Source organism: Sinocyclocheilus grahami, unplaced genomic scaffold, assembly GCF_001515645.1.
Source record: "Sinocyclocheilus grahami isolate Dianchi unplaced genomic scaffold, SAMN03320097.WGS_v1.1 scaffold850.1, whole genome shotgun sequence".
Taxonomy (NCBI): Eukaryota; Metazoa; Chordata; class Actinopteri; order Cypriniformes; family Cyprinidae; genus Sinocyclocheilus; species Sinocyclocheilus grahami.
The window spans coordinates 174,377-196,382 of record NW_015506029.1 but is presented as its reverse complement, the minus strand read 5'-3'; the positions used below and the strand labels follow the sequence as shown (position 1 = coordinate 196,382).

The following is a 22,006-nucleotide window of genomic DNA, read 5'->3' as shown; positions in this document are numbered from 1 at the left end:
GAAAAAACAAAACAACAAATATTTTGGAGAGTCACAAAAAAAAAAAAAAAAAAAAACTTAAAAAAAAAAAAAAAAAAAAAAAAACACCTTTCATTTTCATTGTGATTTGAAGCCTCATTTTATTGGGCATTTTATAAGCCAGGTCAAAAATACATGCATCGCATAAAATAAACTCAAAACAGTGGCTTAAAAAAAATGAATTTTAACTTTATCCCACTCTATCTACTTTTACAAAGTTGTGGTAACTTAGTCACTAAGTGGGAGGATGGAAGATTATGATATTGTAGGCGATGCAGACCTTTTTTTTTTTATTATTGATGCAAACAACTAATAAATGTTGGCTAAAGGTGAGAAACAAAAAGTGACTATACAGTGGTATATAATTTGAACACATTTTCTAATATGCATATGTGTACGTGTGTATATATATTTTTTTTTTTTTTTTTTTTTTTTCAGAATTCAAAAAGAATGTAGATCAATGTTTATGTCACTAAATATGTACTCATTATCAAATATGCAACAAAAACCAAGAGTAGCATGAAAGAAAAAAGTAGTTCTCTGGTTTCTAAAAAGGCAACTCCCAAGCCAAACCCCTTCATCACAAAGTCTCCGTCTCAGTTATCAATCTCCTCTCCGAATCTGAGTGCTGAAACAGGTCTGTGTGAGCCTTGGCTCCAGACTGGGTTCTTCAGGTTCTTTGGTAAGGAACCCCTCCCTGGCTGAGCCGGGTTTCATAATACGATAGATGACTCACACGCCAAGTCATGGTAACTCAAAAAATATTGTGACGGACTTCAGATCCCTTCTGAGTCCCATTAAGCCCTAGCAGTCCCAAAAAATTTTCTGATTCAACATTTCCTGAGGGCAAGAGTGAGGCCTCCACCTCCACCCCGAAGCTTTCACACACTCACTGACACGCCTAGCCTAATGACTTAACCACTGAACGTACCACACCCGGCCCTCTTCTCCTGCCAACCGTTTTCCAGAACCATCCAGGGAGGACAGACAGCTCGCAAACCCCATTCTCCTTCCTTTTCTTTTTTGGGCCAGCATGTTACATCAGTGATGCCTTTTGGATGGGAGATGCACAGGAAGGAACGATTTCCAGCAAGGGCCTCTTGTTACTCAGAGCTCTGCGTTAAAGGGACTGACTTAAAACGTAGGCAAACAAGAAGGGTAGTGAATGGAAATTGTCCAAAAATTGCAGGAGAGCCACTTCTTCTCGCTGTCAGCCGACGTGGAGATCAAAGAGGAACGTGGAGCTTTAACGTACACATAAATACACAGAATACATTGCCAAGCTATTGAATCCACACCATCGCACGACCTTGAGTTTGGAGAAAGACATTTAACAGCAGCCTAATTCTGCTCCAAATGTCAGACAGTGAATACATTACATGAAAAAGCCTTTGTAGACCTCTTGTTTTCACTAGCTGTGCATCTTTAAGCAGTCTCCGCCTGTCATTTTTCGCCTGCTCACCTTTAACAACTGCATGAAAAAAAAAAATAAGGATCGCTACTCATATCACAGTGACACTAAAGACATTAAACATCCTGATATTTATACACTCATAACACATGCTTCTGTGCAGCCGAAGCCACTGTGTCAGATTCACCATATTATCCGATTGACGTGCCTGACAGAGACTGTGGCATATGGGAAGCCAGGTGGCAGAAACACAAATATATTGTTACAAATATAAGACAGCCATTACATACAGGTCATTGTGTTACGTTTACTGCAATCAACACGCACTTCATGATATGTTTTCATCTTCTGACACAGGTGCAGATGGGAACTGACAGAAATTTTTAACCAGATTTGCATTTTCTGAAGGAAATATTGATGCTTGCAAGACTGCAAAAGAGTAAGTAAAACTATAGTAACTTAAATGCCACAGAGCAACTTTGTCATAAATGGTTAAATACGTAAGAATGACAAGACCAATCGAAATTCAGCATGCAAACATTAACTGCAATAGAAGTAAGCAAATATTACGATTATGCCACTGAATCCTGAACTTTCCATGTAAATCAATGGGGGATTTTTAAACTTTAACCTTTTAATAAATGAATAAATAAAGTTAACACATCTAGAAAAAAAAAGATTAAAAACTACACAAACAGATGTGAGAAAAGATACTAATCACAATACAAGTACTCAATAAGACACACAGTATACATACAGTATATATATAAAAATATATTAGGGCTGTCAAAAAAATATTCTAATTTCGAATATTTGTCGAATTCGTCGAAAAATCCACATTCAAATGCAAAAATGTTGCATTCGCATTTTAGGTGTGCGTTAAGGAGGCAGTCTTATCAGTGGCGCAAGAGATGCGATGACGATGTAAGTGTCATTGCATTTTAATGTTTTTGTTAACCTATCCAGCTGAAGCCACTAGATGTGGCGCTGCTGTGTTGTTAATTACAAATATTGCAGGAAAAGAGAACATCAATGCGGAGAAGATCTTGTTTACGTCAAAACTGAAACCAAGCCGTTCACACAGAACGCATATTTCGTGCATTTTCTAGAGGGACATCTATCACCACAGCACTCGCGTCTCGCAACAAAAGAGCCACATGTTTAGAAAGCCATGTAAAATTAATGCAAGTTCAACTTTGAAAAAACATATCTAGAGACTTTTAAATGAAAAGTGTACTCTGTGTGATTGGCTTTCGGCCCTTTGTATTAAACTATGCATACATACATGATGCTGTTTTGTTTATAGTTGTTTAAGCAACTTAATTATAATTGTTTTATAAACATTATTTTAAACCATGCACTTTTTTTTAATGTTATCTTATGCTTTGAATAAACGTGCATTAGTAATATTTTGCTCGATGCGCCCTCTTGTGGCCTCATTTTAAATTTGAATATAATTTGAATTTTGATAATATTTAAGTAAAAAAATTCGAATGTAGTTTTTCAGCCATTTTGACAGCCCTAACACACACACACACACACACATATATACATATATATATATATATATATACATACACATACACAATATTTATAGGGTGACCAGATTTTTCTTGGTGGAATATGGGACAGGTGGGCAATATGACCACGATATAAGAAATTTTATTTCATGATATCTATATAATACATATATCTATAGTTATTTTTGTCATAAAAAATAAAAAAATAATCAAATTACAAACCATAGGACAAATACAATAGAGATACAAACTAAATAAAATTGTTTTTCAAATACAGTAGGTTTATTTCAAATGTATACATTTAACATATTTTGTTGTTTGATTAACATTAATGACAGACATGTATTTAATTAAGCTGCTGTCCCTCTAAGTAAGCATTGATGTAATATACTGACGCTTATCCAGTTTTCACCCATCTGTTTAAGTTCACTTAAGCCATAACCGACTGCATTTATGTGAGATCCACCACATGATGGACATTTTAACAACTGTGTGTGTATTTGACAATTCAAGCGCAAGGAGAGAACTAGGATCACACGTGTGCGCGAGAGAGAGCGCTTCTAGCGTGTGTCATACAGTGTGATTCCACCTATCCTGCCAAGTATATGTTCCAGTTTTTTTTATTTGTTTGTCTCTAAGCATTGAGGACCACAATGGCTCAGTTATTGTGTCTGCAGCTCTCTAACTACCTCAATTAGTCTGGCCAGGCTTTTGAGCTGCAGAGGGTCTCTGCGCATACTGACTTCATTAAAACCTAAGTAAGGATGATCACACACAGACTGACAGACACACACACAAACAACTTAAGCGTTACGAAGATCCCACCCCAGCAGTAGTATGATAGGCACGGAGAAGCAATTGAAAACTCTTCACTGTCATGGACACTGCCCCTCCATCTTAAGAGAAACCCTGGCATATGTTCTCAGGTCAGGGCTCAAAAACAAAGATGGCCAGTGTGAAAGTTTTGGAACAGGTCAGTGATATGCAGTCAATACATCTCACATCTGTTGGTCATGTACATATACTCATAAATTTATTTGTACAATTTATTGTACAGAAAACAATCTGCAATCAAAAAACAATCATATTTTTCTCATGTACATAAAATGTTGCTTAAATATGATAAAATTATTATATTATAAAAATTATATTTATATATTTTACATTATTTTATTATTATAAAACATTGTTTTAAGCTAAAATAGTACATTTAAAACTATAAAATAAAGACAAAAACAACTGTGTGCATTTACATAAATTATATTAAATAAAATATCACATTAAAAATATAAAAATAGAAATATATTTGCACTTAACAATAAATAATCATAATCATCCATTATTATTACTATTATTATCATTGTTATATTTTTATATAAATTGTATTTTTAATTATAATTATATTTCAAAAAAATTTATAAATTTTTTTTTAGCAATATATTAATGTATGTTATTTACATTTATTTATTTATCTGTCTGTCTGTTTGTTTGTTTGCTTGCTTTGTTTGTTTGTGTAATGAGGCCAGTAAAAATATTAGCAGAGCTAGAATTTTTTTTTTACTATGCCAGCAGGGGGGGGAAATTCTGTTGAGCCTGGTCACGTGGCTTAATAACTGGAAAGCAAATTCATACATTTCTCAAAAGATTTTTTAAAAAAAACAGAAGTCCAGACAGAGTGGACAGACATAGAACATCTCTTACCCTTAAGAGTGACTGAGACTCTTCCTTGGCGCTCTTGCCCTCGGTAGAAGTTGGGTAGTGCTGCCCAGCTTTCTCTGCAATGCTGGTTGGCGTCCCTGGCAGGTAGCCTTTAGCATCTGCGCTGAGGCTGAAGATCAGTCCTGATGAGTCTCTAAGCATGGTCGCCCCCTTCTGCTGCTGCTGCTCTTTTACCCCGGCTGCCACAGCATTCAGTAGACCCAGTGTGGCCTGGGGGAACGGGGTTGGGCTTCCCCTAAGAATCTCCCCTGCACGTTCTTTGGGCACCCACACCAGGCTCTGCACGTGTTGTTCCCCACCTCGGACTCCACCGCCAGTCACAGGTTCCAGCGCTTCAACCCAGCCTTTCTCCTTCTCATCCTGGGCCTCACTCTTCACAACCTCTGAGTCGGGAAGCGGCTCGGCTCTGCCGGGCTCTGGAGGCACCAGACTATAGAGTTTCAGATCACCTTTGCTCTCCTCTTTGATGCGGAGGGTTGAGGGGGCAGAGCAGCCGTTGGCAGGAGCAGAGGCTGGATCCGCAGAGTCCTGGCAGTGGGCGGAGTTAAAGTGGTCCAGCAGCGCCGTGGTGTCCGTGGCAGTGAAACTACAATGCCGACAACGACAGCAGCCATGAACCCTCCTGCAAAGAGTATAAGAGATGGTCTCAGCGATCATGATCTATATCATTCTTCATGGATAAAACAGTCGTTTCGCATACTACCATGCTATTTGCCCCCTGGAGAGACATCTAAGAGACAAAACACTAATCCACATCCTGAATGTGTGTACTTTCTCCTTATCTGACGTCTCTGCCCCCCTGAGCTTGGTCTGAATCTCTGTAATGTTGTGTAATTACAGTTTAGTCAGCTATTTTCGTCTGCATAATAGCTCTTTGTTCTGTTCCAAATAAAGGAAACAAAGAGCTGCTCCAAACTCTCCGCAAAGGAAAGCTAAATGAACAGTCTGCTAACCTTTAGGTAAATGATAGTGACATTCTCTCCAGAAACACCAATGATTGTCTATAAGCTTGTACTTCCTGTTTGAAATTGACCACTGTCAAAGAAGTACAGGCGAGTGTACCCCACCCAAAAAACTGTGTTTATTTTACATGCATCAGTAGATGTGCTTGGACAATGGCCATTCATTGATAGGTTTGGCTGTAAGTGCTAACTGTACCACAATGGAGTATTTTCACTGAATGAGAGGTTTAGAAAGCAAAAAAGTCCTTAGTGTCGAACGTTCAAAGTCAAATCAAGTTATTAATACCCTTTGCCAAGATCATCTATAAATTAAATAATAACAATAACTTAAAAAAAAACACGTTAACACGCTCATCAAGTATCAGCAATTCAAATGATGCTGTATAGTTATACAACAGCTCCTCAAATCTAAGCAGTGTTTCAAGAGTGCTGTTATCTATTGAGTCCAACAGAACTATGATATTTCACTGGGAACTGGAAATGGAAAAATGTAGTGGTTTTTCACTGCTTGATGATCTGGCTTCTTTATGGAATTATTTATAAAAAAACTGCCATTTAAGTTACTTAGTAATAGCTTCTTGTTTATAGAACCACTGTACAAATACACCTTGTACTTCTGTAATATTCCTTAATATAAAATATGACTAGCCCAATAAAACAAAATACAAATGACTTTAGACACAGGACTGAAACTCAGTGAATTCTGTGCACCTAGGATGAAATGTTATCAATGATTCAAAAGTTTGTGGTAAGAAATTTGTTTTTCTTTGTTGAAATATTTTTTTTTCAGCAGGTACACCTTTGATTGATCAAAAACAGTAAAGACAGTGACAGTAAATACACTTATAACGTCACAAAAGATCTATTTTAAATATGTTTTTAACTTTCTATTCATCATAGAATCCTGACAAAAAAATCGAACACATGTTCCACAAAAATATTAAGCAAAACAACAAGTCACTCATAAAATAAGATATATAAAGCTTACAATGTAAACTTTCACAAATCCAGAATTCTACAAGTGTTTGTGTGTGTTCATGTACTTATGTATAGAAATCTGGCTAAATGTAATAAATGTGGCATCTAGATGTTTTGCTCTCTTCTTTGACTTTTTTATCCATCCTGGTTCAACACAAGAGTGTATTCTTTGGGAAACGAAATCACAAAAGATCTATTTTAAATATGTTTTTAACTTTCTATTCATCATAGAATCCTGACAAAAAAATCGAACACGTTCCACAAAAATATTAAGCAAAACAACAAGTCACTCATAAAATAAGATATATAAAGCTTACAATGTAAACTTTCACAAATCCAGAATTCTACAAGTGTTTGTGTGTGTTCATGTACTTATGTATAGAAATCTGGCTAAATGTAATAAATGTGGCATCTAGATGTTTTGCTCTCTTCTTTGACTTTTTTATCCATCCTGGTTCAACACAAGAGTGTATTCTTTGGGAAACGAAAGCTGTCTGGTGTTATCATAAATGCCCACTAGAGCCCTATCCTTCAAGCTGAATATCAGTGTAAGAGTTTCCTTATTTTGTGAAAAACAAAAAAATAAATAAAATCTGAGATCTGTTACCCAGTAAACAACCTCTCACAATCTGACAATATATCGAACCGGGATGGATAAAAAGCAAGAGAAGAAGAAAGAGAGCAAAACAGCTAGATGCCATGTCTGCCCCTCTAAGCACCAAAGTAGGGACAGAGTGGAAAAGTGCTTTTCATCATTGCTGCTGCCTGACTTTCCCAGCATGCAGTTCTGTAATTTGTTCGTCTTAGGTACATGAAGGCAGGGGCAGATCAAACATTGGTGCATTCCAGCGACCGGTGAGGTGTGAGAAAGCATACGATCCGTTGCATGATTACAGACAATACAATGTTTACATCTCAGGGGAAAAAAACAAACATTAGGTACACGCATCTAAATATTACTTTGTAAAGTCCAAAAAACAACATAACTGCACATTTCTTTTGCTATATTTTAGGTCAAAGTAATTTAAAGAAAAACATCACATCTAGAAATAAATGGACATCTGAAGACCATTTAAACTTCTGTGAAGTTGTTTTATGAGGACCAGTTACCGTAAGCGACAGACACACAGATTCATTCAGTTATCATTAATCAGTACCAGACAAAACTAGCTTTCCCCACCACCACCAACCAAGACTCAACTGTTTTCCAACAAAGCATGGGCTGCTTCCAAAACAAATCGTATTCTTTGGTCACTGACACGGAGCATAAATAAGTTCGTCAAACCCTGCAACCCAGAACTGATTGTTTTCTGGCATGAGTTCTGTTAAAAGTGACGTTTTTAAATGGAGTAGTTGATGTGAAACTTTATTCTAACACGCAATGCCTTCATGAACTTAATCGTACAGGTTTATATCTTACATTGACAGTCCCATTATTTTCTAAAATGTAATGTTATATTTTCTAAAACATCTAAATGACATAATTATTGTAGTTTGCACAAACTACTGTATATAGCTAATAACTCTCTCTTCGTTGTTTGTATTTATGTATATTTCTATTCTGCCAATCCTTATGTGCCGTTAACCAGTTTTTAAAACAATGACAATAAAGATCTATATACAGTATATATATACAGTGGGGCAAAAAAGTATTTAGTCAGCCACCAATTGTGCAAGTTCTCCCACTTAAAAAGATGAGAGAGGCCTGTAATTTTCATCATAGGTATACCTCAACTATGAGAGACAAAATGAGAAAACAAAATCCAGAAAATCACATTGTAGGATTTTTTAAGAATTAATTGGTAAATTCCTCGGTAAAATAAGTATTTTGTCACCTACAAACAAGCAAGATTTCTGGCTCTCACAGACCTGTAACTTCTTCTTTAAGAGGCTCCTCTGTCCTCCACTCGTTACCTGTATTAATGGCATCTGTTTGAACTCGTTATCAGTATAAAAGACACCTGTCCACAACCTCAAACAGTCACACTCCAAACTCCACCATGGCCAAGACCAAAGAGCTGTCAAAGGACACCAGAAACAAAATTGTAGACCTGCACCAGGCTGGGAAGACTGAATCTGCAATAGGTTAGCAGCTTGGTGTGAAGAAATCAACTGTGGGAGCAATTATTAGAAAATGGAAGACATACAAGACCACTGATAACCTCCCTCGATCTGGGGCTCCACGCAAGATCTCACCCCGTGCGGTCAAAATGATCACAAGAACTGTGAGCAAAAATCCCAGAACCACACGGGGGGACCTAGTGAATGACCTGCAGAGAGCTGGGACCAAAGTAACAAAGGCTACCATCAGTAACACACTGCGCCGCCAGGGACTCAAATCCTCAAATCTGAAGTTTGCTAGAGAGCATTTGGATGATCCAGAAGAGGATTGGGAGAATGTCATATGGTCAGATGAAACCAAAATAGAACTTTTTGGTAAAAACTCAACTTGTCGTCTATGTAAATCAGCAGTAAATGCTTTAATGGTAAAATGGTAAAACCTTCTATTCATGAAAGAATCCCAGAAAAAAAAAAGAATGTATCATGGTTACCACAACAATATGAAGCAGGTTTCAAAATTAACTTTTTCCAAAATTGATAAGAAATGTTTCTCCCAAAATCAGCATATTATAATTATTTTTGAATGATCATGTGACATTATAAGACTTGAGTACTAATGGCTGCTAAAAATTCAACTTTGCTATCACAAGATTAAATTACATTTTTAAAATACATTACAATAAAAAAGTATTTCACAATATTATAGTTTTACTGTATTTTTGATCAAATAAATACAGCCTTGGTGAGTTAAAAATCCTACATTGTGTTTTTCTGGATTTTTTTTTCTCATTTTGTCTCTCATAGTTGAGGTATACCTATGATGAAAATTACAGGCCTCTCTCATCTTTTTAAGTGGGAGAACTTGCACAATTGGTGGCTGACTAAATACTTTTTTTCCCCACTGTATATATCAATCTATCTATCTATGTAAATCAGCAGTAAATGCTTTAATGGTAAAATGGTAAAACCTTCTATTCATGAAAGACTCCCAGAAAAAAAAAAAGAATGTATCATGGTTACCACAACAATATGAAGCAGGTTTCAAAATTAACTTTTTCCAAAATTGATAAGAAATGTTTCTCCCAAAATCAGCATATTATAATTATTTTTGAATGATCATGTGACATTATAAGACTTGAGTACTAATGGCTGCTAAAAATTCAACTTTGCCATATTAATAACATAATAATAAATTGGATTTTAAAATGCATTGAAACAGCAAACCAAAGTTATTTTAAATTGTACTACTATTTGTTTTCTTTGTAAGTGTGCTTAGTGATGAAATGAAAATATTTCTACTTAATATTAAGATGCATACATGACTTCACCTAAAAAGCAAGTAGCAACAAAAACAATTCCCCTTGTGTAACCTCAGTGGATGTAATATAATACTCTAATTGAAGTTCATTTAAATTAACAGTAAGTAAATAATGAAATAAATACACCTGATTTCTGTAAACATCTGTTAATGTCAATCACAAGTACAGTGCATTACTACAGTTAATTATGACAGTTTCGTCAAATGATTTTTTTTATTAAAATGCTGACAGGTTATCACATTTCCTGTGATGTAAGAAAACATAAACAAAATAAAGTGTTAATCCCAGCTGCATCTGCTTGATAATGAGGTACATGAAGGAAATACTATCAGATTAGAGTAGCACATGTTTCAAGCTGACATTCAAAAGTTGTCAACAGTACCAAAGACCACGAAAAAAAAATGTAAAGATGCACTATGGAATTTATTGGTTAAAAATTAACAAAACAAAAGTTCGAATGATCTTCTTGCCTTACCCCGATTTACAACGGTGAGCTTATAATTATTTATGATTTAAGCTGTCGGGTCAGATTTTGTGGCAAATGTCAGTCTTGCGTCATTCCTCTTTGCGTGATTACGTCACAATGGGAGGTGTGTTAATAGTTCAGACAGCTAGTAAATAATGAATGAGCAACATTATTAACACAATGGATCGTTCAAAAAGGCAACCATCTGAGGAATCATCTGTTGTTAAAACAAAACAAAAAACTCCTTTACAAGCATAAAGGAAAATGACAGAGCCTGTAACACAACTCATCAACTGGCATTTCAGAGACTGTGACAACTGCATAGTGATAGTGAGATGCCTTCAAAGGATTTAAATCAGCCTAGACATGGCCTTTTCTTGCTCCCTTTTTTCCTTGAATCACAACTCTAAAAAGCAGGTAGCAAAAGCAGGATACCTCATTTGACTGGGTCACAAGAAAGAGTTCAAAACGCTAGCAAGAAGTTTGTCTTTTCACCCCTCTTATACTGAGGCAGAGCCATAATCACTGTATAAGGGGTCAGCATGCATCTGCACGGCCAGCAAATGTCGTGTAATCATTCAAAACTGTATGAGCATAAGTGTGTGAGATTATGTACCGAACAAAATTTAATGCTACCTACCTCCTCCACTATAATTTCCTCAACACTTACAATTTAATTGTAATCACAGGTTAAAGATGAACTTGTTTCAGTTTCATTTTGCAAAGCATCAAAACAACATCATCGATTTAAGGGGGAAATACTTAAAAACATGAAAAAATGGATGAGAACCTATATCGATGTCAATAACGGTACTGAGTGGCAGTAATTTGCGCTTGTGAAAATGAAGCCCTTTAGCTATGCACCAGCACACCTGCTCAATACTACCATTTTACAGGACACAGAGCAGAGCAAAAGCGTTACCGACCCCATCCCCGTGACATTACACAGGAAATGGAAAAAATGGGTACAGCACGGCCTGCTGCTTACCTGACTGGGTGACAGAAAAACTAGTTGGAGAAAATCACAGTAGGGGGGTTCAAATGCAAGCTCATCGGCTCATTCAGTCTCCAACAGAAAACAAGGAGCCCTCATTACCAAAAAAAACAAATAAATACATTCTTCAAAACACCCCGCAATAAATGAGATAAACACGTGAAGACTTATTCAGTATACTGACACTGCTTAGAAATAAAACAAAGGTGCTTGCACACTAGAGTTTACGCAACAAATCTATTGATTTCAATGGTTATTATAACTGCATTGCAATTTATCAGTCTCAGTTTCCACCCTCAAAATGGATATTTTGCTGAAATTGCAGGAAAAAATACTTTTTGGTTTCAGTCTAATTAGCATTTCACTGATGGCACAATTTGTTTTAATATCTATGTCATGTACATAATGTAAACAAGCTACAACACGTAAACATGTCAGCAGTGTGGACGCACTTTAATGTGACCAAAAGTTATGCTAGAGTAGCAATATGTAAAATTTGTTTGGCTGAAATATCGACTTTTGACTTTACTACGACATGGCATGACAACCTAAACAGCATACCAAGGTCAATTACCTAACTTTACTGAAACTTTATTTACAGTTTCGGGTTTCAGTTAAATGAAAACTACTTCATATAACTACTTCAGATGGCTAACTTCGTAAAGGTGAAGTGTGTAACTTTGTCACCACTTGCAGCATCAATAGGAATTACAATCTGTTCATTGTAGCTGAAGGACTGTGACTCAGCCAATGGCAAAAGTTTGGGGGTGGAACTACCTGTTTATCCAAGCAAAGCATTTAAAAGATGTGCAGCCATTGCAAACTTCACCTTTCTGAGTGACTCCCACAATGTGTTGACACAAAGTCTGAAACCAGCATGTCCAAAATCCAATGCAATATATTCTCGCAATTTAAGCTCCTGCACCTAAAAGGTCTCCCTTTCCTGAATTGGAGGGCAGCGTGATATATTGAGTGTGCACTGGTTAGGGTGGGCACGAGGTGTGGGAGCTACGGCATCAATATCAGGTTCATGTTCGTGGTGGGTGGGTTGCTGTTTGGAGACTAGAAGGCAGAATTCTGCTCGTAAATCTACACTATAGCAAAGTATTCAGGAGAGACGTATATGCATACTGGAAATATTATGTATCAGTGATTCCTCAGACCACACAATCGTTCGCACGCACACACGGAGGACAACAAATGCTTCCACACAATGAAACCGGATACCATGACACAGATGTTCATACAATAACACAGAGGACACAATGATAAAAACATGCATGCAGTAGCCTATATATATATATATAGGGAAAAGTCGTTTAAAAACAAAATATGACATGCAATTCTCAGATCACACACACACACACACTGCACGGTCTGAGCTGAGAAGCAGGGGCTCTCCAGGGAGCCCATACAGGTCTGATTTTGGCTCTCTCCTTGCCGGGTTCCAGGCTGTGGGCTCTGAATACAAACAGAGCCTTATTCAGAAAGGCCGCACATACAGGCTGAAAGCACTCTGCTCCACGTCCACCTGAAACAACCGGCCCCAGGCAGCTGGATCATGATGGACGTCACTCAAGGCTTAAGGGCACAAAAACCTTCACACATGTTCCTTAAGGGACAGGTGGGTTTATAAGGCCTTAAAATTCAGTCTTTCCTGACATGAGTGCCAACTTGACAAATGATTCCTTCGCCAAGATCTTTGACAAGTCAGATTAGATCGTTGATCATTTAGCAACGTGAACCTGTGCAATTACTGAAAAAGTTTAAATAGTAGGAAAACTGTGCCTGTCATGCCGTTATGTGTGACTTCTTTGTCCAACGACTATGTATGTGTGTTCGTATGCATGTAGAATGAATTATGAATAGGTTGGAAATCGATTCTTATTCAAAACTGGGTTCCTTAAAAAAATATTGAAACCAAATTGATTTTCATGACATTTGACTTATTTCTAGGATAGCTGCATTCCTCAACAGATGTGGATGGAACACATAATAAAATATACAATACATGCATCAGAGCCACTTTAAACTTGAGTGTTGTTGTGGGTTGTTTTGTCAGCCTTGCACAAGAACCAATCAATTCCTTACTTCCTGTGATAAAAAAGTATGTACTTTTATATATGCATATATACTGTATATATATATATATATATATTTATACAACAGTTTGTTCTGGTTCTCAAATCTGATTGGTTGAGAACCGTGAGATATTGTACTGGTATCACTACGGGAATGCCCTTTCACAATTTTGTAGCCGCTTCCTAGCCGGGTCTATGTTTTTTGTTTTATTCTTCACTGACCTAATCGTAGAGTTAGAGTACGTTAGTTCTCTCTCTCTCTCTTATTTGGATGCACGTCTTGCCGCATTGTTTCTCTCTTATAACCTCATTATTTCTCACTAATAACCTAACTGAAGCAGCACATGCCCTTGATACGAATTCTAAAAGTGACGCATGTTTAACTGTCAGCTTGAGCTTTGAATCCGTAGCGGAAGGAAGTAGTTCCGCAGAAAAGAGGGTTTTATTAGGCACTCCGTTGTTTCTTGTTTAATTACACACATGTTCCGACGAACTGTTGTATAAATGCAATATCACTCTCGTACTCGAGTGATATTGCTCGTATATATATATATATATATATATGCAACAGTTTTTTTTTTCATAAGATGTGATGCACAAACAATGACTCACTAACCAACTAAATTATAAGCTTTGTTAGAAAAAAACAGCTACATGGGCATGGCTAGATGCAGTAAACATGAACAGATTATTACTTTATTTTTCAGATTACTTTTTACAATTGATTTCTGATGTTTTTACTGTTCTGCTGCCTGAAATTTGAAATGATCTGATCTTTTGCAACATGTTGCTCGGAGTAATGAATGACATAAGATTAAGAATCTCCCATCATTGTTAATAAATGTCACATTAAAATAAAACAGAAGTGAGAATACAGTTATAATGTTAAGAGAATACATAAGAAATTCAATTTATTGCAGAGAAAATTTCAGATAGATGTGATTCAGTTTACTGTTCTCCATCACACTGATGTTACATTCCCTATGACTTTATTATATATTACAACTATAATCACATAATGCTATGAAATTTTAGTTTTTTTGTTTGTTTTTGCTTTAAAAATGGCACTAAAACACCATCATAGTTTTGGAACCGTAATTGTTAAATGGAATTGGTACCAGAATTGTTAAACACATAATAAATACTTTTCAAATTAAACTGAAAAAAAAGAGATTATTAAGAAAGTATTGTATAAGTATTTTTTATAAAATATAAAATCTATTGTACATGCAAGATACTACCGATTTGTTATTGGGTTCATTTTGCCACAATATACTGTAATATCAAACATATGTGGCATTGAGGTGGTTTGGTGTATTTACACAACACTTATATTAGATTTAGCAAAGTGCCTTTCTGTTCTCTTTCTACTGTGCCAAACTCAAGAGGACATATGGATTTCAGTGGTGCAGTAAACTCATTTTTATCAATAAATTCAAACCAGCACATGTAGACATGCCTGTAAACTCTGGCAGAAAATGGAGAGTAATTGAGATCTTATGTGACGGTAAAGCAGAGCCATACACATCCGCACTCTACATACCACACATCTGGTGAAAGAGAGCAATATGGAAAGGTAATAATAGTTTTCAACACATACACACTTAACGGACATATGCACATGCACACGCACACACACACACACACACACACACACACACACACACATGCAAACAAACACTAAAGTGCACACATTTACATCTACGCACCTGGTCTCAAGACAAGCTAAATCAAAATCAATGAGGGACTGCTGCAGGAAAAGTTTCTCCCTGATGTTTAACATTTTCAGTTTATTCAGCTGTGTCGGTCGACATCAAGTAAAGTGCAAAAAAAATGGAAAACCTGTTACCTATCAGTATGAAAGCAAAACTGCCAACACAGAAACAAATGTGTAAAACAAGCTTGCTGGCTACAATCAACAGCTGCTTTCACTGTCCTATGCTATGCCATTTGCTACAATAATAAAATATTAAATATACATAATATCATTAATATTTCGAATCAGTTTTTATTTTTATATTTTCCATTTTCATTTTAAAGTTTTAGTATTTTTTTGTCATTGTTAGTAGTTTATGTCTCTATGTAGTTTCTATTAATTTTTATTTTTGTTTTAGATTTTGTTATTTTAGTACTTTAAACTAAAGCAAATTAAATAAAAAATGACAAATGTTGGAATTAGTTGAAATAAGTAAACAAATAATACGTATTAATATTTACATTAATAAAAATGTATTTGATTGTTTAAGCATGAAAGCAAAAAACAGTTTAACATAAGCTTGCTGGATTACCAGCCGCTCACTCTGTCCAATGGTCTTTTGCTACAATATATTAAATTTAACTATACTATCAAAATATTAAATAACTGAAAGTTAAACTAAATATTTTAAAGGTCCAATATTGTGTTTAATAACATAATATTTCTATATTTAATGAACTGAGTTAAAGCGATGCAATCTAATGCTAAATAATAAGCTCTTTTTTTTTTTAAATACACAGTTCACCCATAAGACCCCTAGATATGGTTCGGGTCCCTCCATAAATTGAAGATTACCTCTCCTCAACAAGCAGCATAATTTGAGGTATCATTCATGTTTATAGCACAAACTATACAGATATGAGTCACATATCACATATAAAATTTGTTTTAAAAACAAAAATGTTAACAATAAATGCAGTAAGGATGCTCAAAAAAAAAGGTGATTTGTTATGTGATTCTACCTGTAGTGACGAAAGATGTCCTCCTCTACTTCAGTGAAGAAATGGCACTTAGTGCAGGTGTACTCTCCAGGATGGACCCGCCCTGGCCCTGCATCTCCTGATCCCTCCTGCTCAGGTTTGACTTCCAGTAAGGTGTGCGAGGTATGGGTGCTGTCATAGTGCAAGAGAAGCAAGTCAATATCAGTCGAGGTGAACGTGCACTGGTCACACTGATGGGTGACGGACGCTCGGGGAGCTGGCGGGGATGGGGTAGTGGTACCTCCGGCTGTTAGCTGCAGCAGAAGTAGAGCACAGTGTGAACAGGAGCTCTTACGGCAAGCGAAGGGATAGGAAATCTCCCCCAGGTGCTTCTCAGGAGTGCAGAGCCCACGGGGACAGAAGGGGCAATGTTTGATGGTGCACTTGTGAATGCTGTGAGCCCGTTGGTAGTGATGCAAAAGCGGAGCCACGACGATGACCAATCATTCGTGAGTTACAGAGAATTACAGAGAAATATAAGTCTGATATAAGACAGACAATAGACTTTCAATAACCCTCCCAATCTCGAAGACGAGGCAGCAGTTATCACCACACAAAAGCAAATAACATTTTATGTTCTTATTACTTCTCAGCACTGGGAATTCAAAAATCCTTCAGTGAGCAGATGGGGAACATGTGAACCCTGTAGAAGGGTCAAAGAGTCAAGCGACCATGCATGCAGCCACAAAATGGATATTTTCTGATTAATAATATCCAGGTGAAACTTTAGTTCTGATACTTTTAAATTAAATTGTGGATTTAACAAAACAGAAAAGAAAAAATGAATAGAACATAATATATTTAAAATGCCTGTCAGTCACTAAATTAACTAACAAAAATATTTCTGAAATCAGTGTAATTGCATGTATATTAAAATATAGACAGATCTATGGCTTAAGATGCAATAGATGTCTGGCCTATAGACAAGAATATGGAATATTTAGCTGGCAGTTACAGAGCCAAAAAAGAGTGTGAGTGGGAGGTCTTGAGCTTCATACGCACTGTGGGGAATTCAACGTCATGCTCCAGACAAAACACTCAAGGAATGTCACAGAACAGACAGACCCTTCCCCCTGAGCTGTATGTTGAAGCAATGATTAAATAAACACCCACTGCTTACTGTAATATGTGCTTGATTATAATTCTTACACCTGCAGATTACAGATATAAAGTGGACTAAGCTGAAGCCTCAGCTGGTCGGTCTGTATCACCTGTCTGAGGAATTGCATTTAAGAAGAGTGCACTTGTGACACAGACTGCACAAACCTTTTTAAAATTAAAATAAAAAATTATGTTATGGTTGAAAGAAAGAAAGAAAGAAAGAAGGAAAGAAAAACAAAGAAACAAAGAGAAAAACAAATATCCTCCATAAAAATAGAAGACGCAACTAAAGCGACTTAGCCCAAACAAAATGTGATGTGCATAAAATTAAGTACAGTTATTATTTACTGTTAATTATTAAATAAAAAAATTGTAAATTAAGTTAAGTAAATTACATAATAAGAAAATTAAATAAAAAAATAAGTAAAAAAATAATTACAAAGAAATTGTTTAAAACACCTATAAACACACTATTTCCAAAATATGTGTGCTATGTATATTTATGCATATTCATTCATCTTGAAGCCTGTATTGAAATCAAGTTATCAAAATAAATAAATATATCATTATTCCATAATATTACATATATAATAACTATAATATAAATACTACATATAATAAATAAAATGCATGTTATGTTATAAAAAATAATATATTTTTATATTATTATTACTAAACAAGGAAACACAAGTGAAAACAGTTACATCAGTTATTTAGCAATAATTAAAATGATTATATCTGGCTGGTAAACTGGGCAAAATCACCCCTGCACTGACTAAAGCTAAATGCTTCCAAACTTGGCTCATTTCGTAGAAACCGAACTTAAATTGTAAACATGACATTGTTGAAGTGAAGAATGAAACCTTGCTGAAAATTAAGTGCAGATAAATGACTATGACATCTGTTCATTACCCATCGTTTAAAATAAATCGACTCCTGTGTTTTCACTGGCTCCCCTCACCAGCTTCCCTACCCTCTTTTCATTGGGAAAATGAGACATCGCAGTCGTCGATATTACTGCATGGAAAATTCCACTAGGAACAAATTCTGAATAGACTCATTATTCAAACTTTTTCCCTAAGAATTTATACGGTATTACGACAATTTGTAGACAGGCTGATGTTGAATTGAAAAAGATTGTGGCCGGTGTTATTAGAAGAAAAAAAAAACATCAGGTACTCTAAACTGCGCTGTGTGCTTGCTTGACTGAGTACATGCACATGTGCAAAGCAGGCAACTGCTCATAACAGTCCATTTAAACATGATACACTGAGGCTAGTGCTACGATATATCAGCCAGAAGTCACAGAACAAAGCCAAATAGAGTGTGCCAGCATGATCCAGACTAATCTCCTTCACATTTTTTGTTTGTTTGTTTATATAAATCAGAAATCCCCAAGGTGATATGACTAATGACTAGGGGTCCTTCGATTGATCGGCTACCGATCACTATCGGCCGATAATCACGTTAGGTTGTTTGATCGGCGGTCTCTAAAAGGCCGATCTCAAAAAAACGATCTCAAGCTGATGACGCTGCCGTGAGAGGTTTGGCATGACATGCAGCGGCACCGTCTCAAGGCTAAAACGTAACCTTTTGCCTCTCGCGATAAGTCATGGCAACGGATTTTGACAGATTTTGGCTATTTTTATTTAAAGGAGGCATACCGTTTTCATTGCGAATTATTCCTTTTTCGCATTGCCTGAAAACCACCTCATGCGAGCGTAAAAACTTTTTTGCGATATAGCGATATATTAAATTAAGTTAAGTAAATTACATAATAAGAAAATTAAATAAAAAAATAAGTAAAAAAATAATTACAAAGAAATTGTTTAAAACACCTATAAACACACTATTTCCAAAATATGTGTGCTATGTATATTTATGCATATTCATTCATCTTGAAGCCTGTATTGAAATCAAGTTATCAAAATAAATAAATATATCATTATTCCATAATATTACATATATAATAACTATAATATAAATACTACATATAATAAATAAAATGCATGTTATGTTATAAAAAATAATATATTTTTATATTATTATTACTAAACAAGGAAACACAAGTGAAAACAGTTACATCAGTTATTTAGCAATAATTAAAATGATTATATCTGGCTGGTAAACTGGGCAAAATCACCCCTGCACTGACTAAAGCTAAATGCTTCCAAACTTGGCTCATTTCGTAGAAACCGAACTTAAATTGTAAACATGACATTGTTGAAGTGAAGAATGAAACCTTGCTGAAAATTAAGTGCAGATAAATGACTATGACATCTGTTCATTACCCATCGTTTAAAATAAATCGACTCCTGTGTTTTCACTGGCTCCCCTCACCAGCTTCCCTACCCTCTTTTCATTGGGAAAATGAGACATCGCAGTCGTCGATATTACTGCATGGAAAATTCCACTAGGAACAAATTCTGAATAGACTCATTATTCAAACTTTTTCCCTAAGAATTTATACGGTATTACGACAATTTGTAGACAGGCTGATGTTGAATTGAAAAAGATTGTGGCCGGTGTTATTAGAAGAAAAAAAAAACATCAGGTACTCTAAACTGCGCTGTGTGCTTGCTTGACTGAGTACATGCACATGTGCAAAGCAGGCAACTGCTCATAACAGTCCATTTAAACATGATACACTGAGGCTAGTGCTACGATATATCAGCCAGAAGTCACAGAACAAAGCCAAATAGAGTGTGCCAGCATGATCCAGACTAATCTCCTTCACATTTTTTGTTTGTTTGTTTATATAAATCAGAAATCCCCAAGGTGATATGACTAATGACTAGGGGTCCTTCGATTGATCGGCTACCGATCACTATCGGCCGATAATCACGTTAGGTTGTTTGATCGGCGGTCTCTAAAAGGCCGATCTCAAAAAAACGATCTCAAGCTGATGACGCTGCCGTGAGAGGTTTGGCATGACATGCAGCGGCACCGTCTCAAGGCTAAAATGTAACCTTTTGCCTCTCGCGATAAGTCATGGCAACGGATTTTGACAGATTTTGGCTATTTTTATTTAAAGGAGGCATATGCGTGTATCTTTACAGAAGCAGCACAGAGAGCCACTTCAGAAACGTGCGTGGCACGGCTGGATTCTGGAATAAACAAGCATTGTGGCCGCAATCAGCTTCAGTGGCCGTATAAGAGCCACACTGCACCGCAGACGTGTGCAGTGTAAATTGTCTAAGCATTAATGGTAGGGAGAGCCCCTTATACTGGAGAGCGGCCACGTATGATGTGTTTCTTGGAGGTTATAGTACATTGAAGAATGATCATATGACTTTTTACATACGCCATGTGACCATGTGAAAAGCGAAAAAGCCGTTTCCATTGCAGTTTTGCGAATTATTCCTTTTTCGCATTGCCTGAAAACCACCTCATGCGAGCGTAAAAACTTTTTTGCGATATATGGGCATTTTTGCTAAATTGACGCGTTTCCATTAGGCGTATTTTGAATTCGCAATTTCAATTTGCGCAATTTGAAGGGTAATGGAAACAATTATAAGGCTGAAGGTGAGGTACTCACCTTCATATTTTTTTCATTAAATAGCTTATAAAGTAATTTGAAAACCTTGTGTGAGACATAATTTCACAAACAGCGTGAGTGAATCAATGCACGCGCGCGCTCTCTCTCTTTCCCTCTCAAAATACGCAAATGGCTTCAAATCACCACACATCGCGTCTGTCTATAAGCGAGCTGCACGCTGCACAGTTGACACAGGAATTGTCACTTGCACAGTCGAGGCAGTGTCACATCGCTACTAAAGTTTATAAATTGCATTTCTTTTTAATTCTTGCCAGTGTTTAACCATTCAGCGCTCTCGCGCTCTCCTGGACACCGTACACTTATGCACACTCGCAGAGCACACACATAATGACAGGTTCACATTACTCCGTTTGCAGTGAGTATGTGGTGCGTATTTTTTCCGCGCTCATGTTAACGGATTAAAGCGTTCACTGTACACGGTTGCGGCCCGGCAGTGCGTTCATGAGCGGTGCAACTGCAGCAGTGCAGTGATCGTTTCCGCACCGAGTCTATTTTTGCTGCACTGCAAGCGCTGAATTAAACTAACAGCGCATTGTTTGCAGTAAATATGAACATGGATTGACACGAAAATGTAGTAATTACACCATAAATGCATATTATTAAAGTCTACTGTGTTTCACAGTCAACACATATGGCTTTTTGGCAAGGTTTAAAGGAAAAGAGCACTTTTAGATAAAGAAGGCAATAATAGATGGCACTGGTGGAGGTAGGAAAATAAAGTTCTTTATGAATTGCAGGATTGCTTGTAATAAAGATTTAAATGCAAAAGAAAAGGCAGTAGAGCTGACTATTTCTGTCAATGGTAAGTTTGTGATAACGTAAGAAAAGTAGTTTAAATGTTTTGCCAATTGCTTGATCAACTTAATATATAAATCTAGAAGTAAACGCAAAAGTAAAAAGCATTGAATAATATGTTGCTTATATTTATTGTGTTTAAACATGTCTGTGAAAGATTGTATTACTGTACTGTGTAAAGAAATTATTGCAATGCTGAAAGAGCAATTTCAGTGACAATGTTTGGATTTGAAATCCAAATAATGGATAAATGTTGTGTTTGTGGTAAACAGCCACGGATCAGTAG

The 22,006-nt window shown here is 36.3% G+C and overlaps 1 protein-coding gene across 1 annotated transcript in view; it reads right to left on the bottom strand.

The window, feature by feature from the left end:
* LOC107562946 (zinc finger transcription factor Trps1-like) overlaps positions 1-22,006 on the bottom strand; it is a 129,691-nt gene that overhangs the window by 75,184 nt on the left and 32,501 nt on the right. The window contains exons 4-5 of the mRNA XM_016247707.1: positions 16,248-16,705; positions 4,651-5,290 (exon numbers count right to left, since the gene is read on the bottom strand). Of these exons, the coding sequence (XP_016103193.1) occupies positions 4,651-5,290; positions 16,248-16,705 (1,098 nt within the window). The remainder of the gene's footprint in view (positions 1-4,650; positions 5,291-16,247; positions 16,706-22,006) is intronic.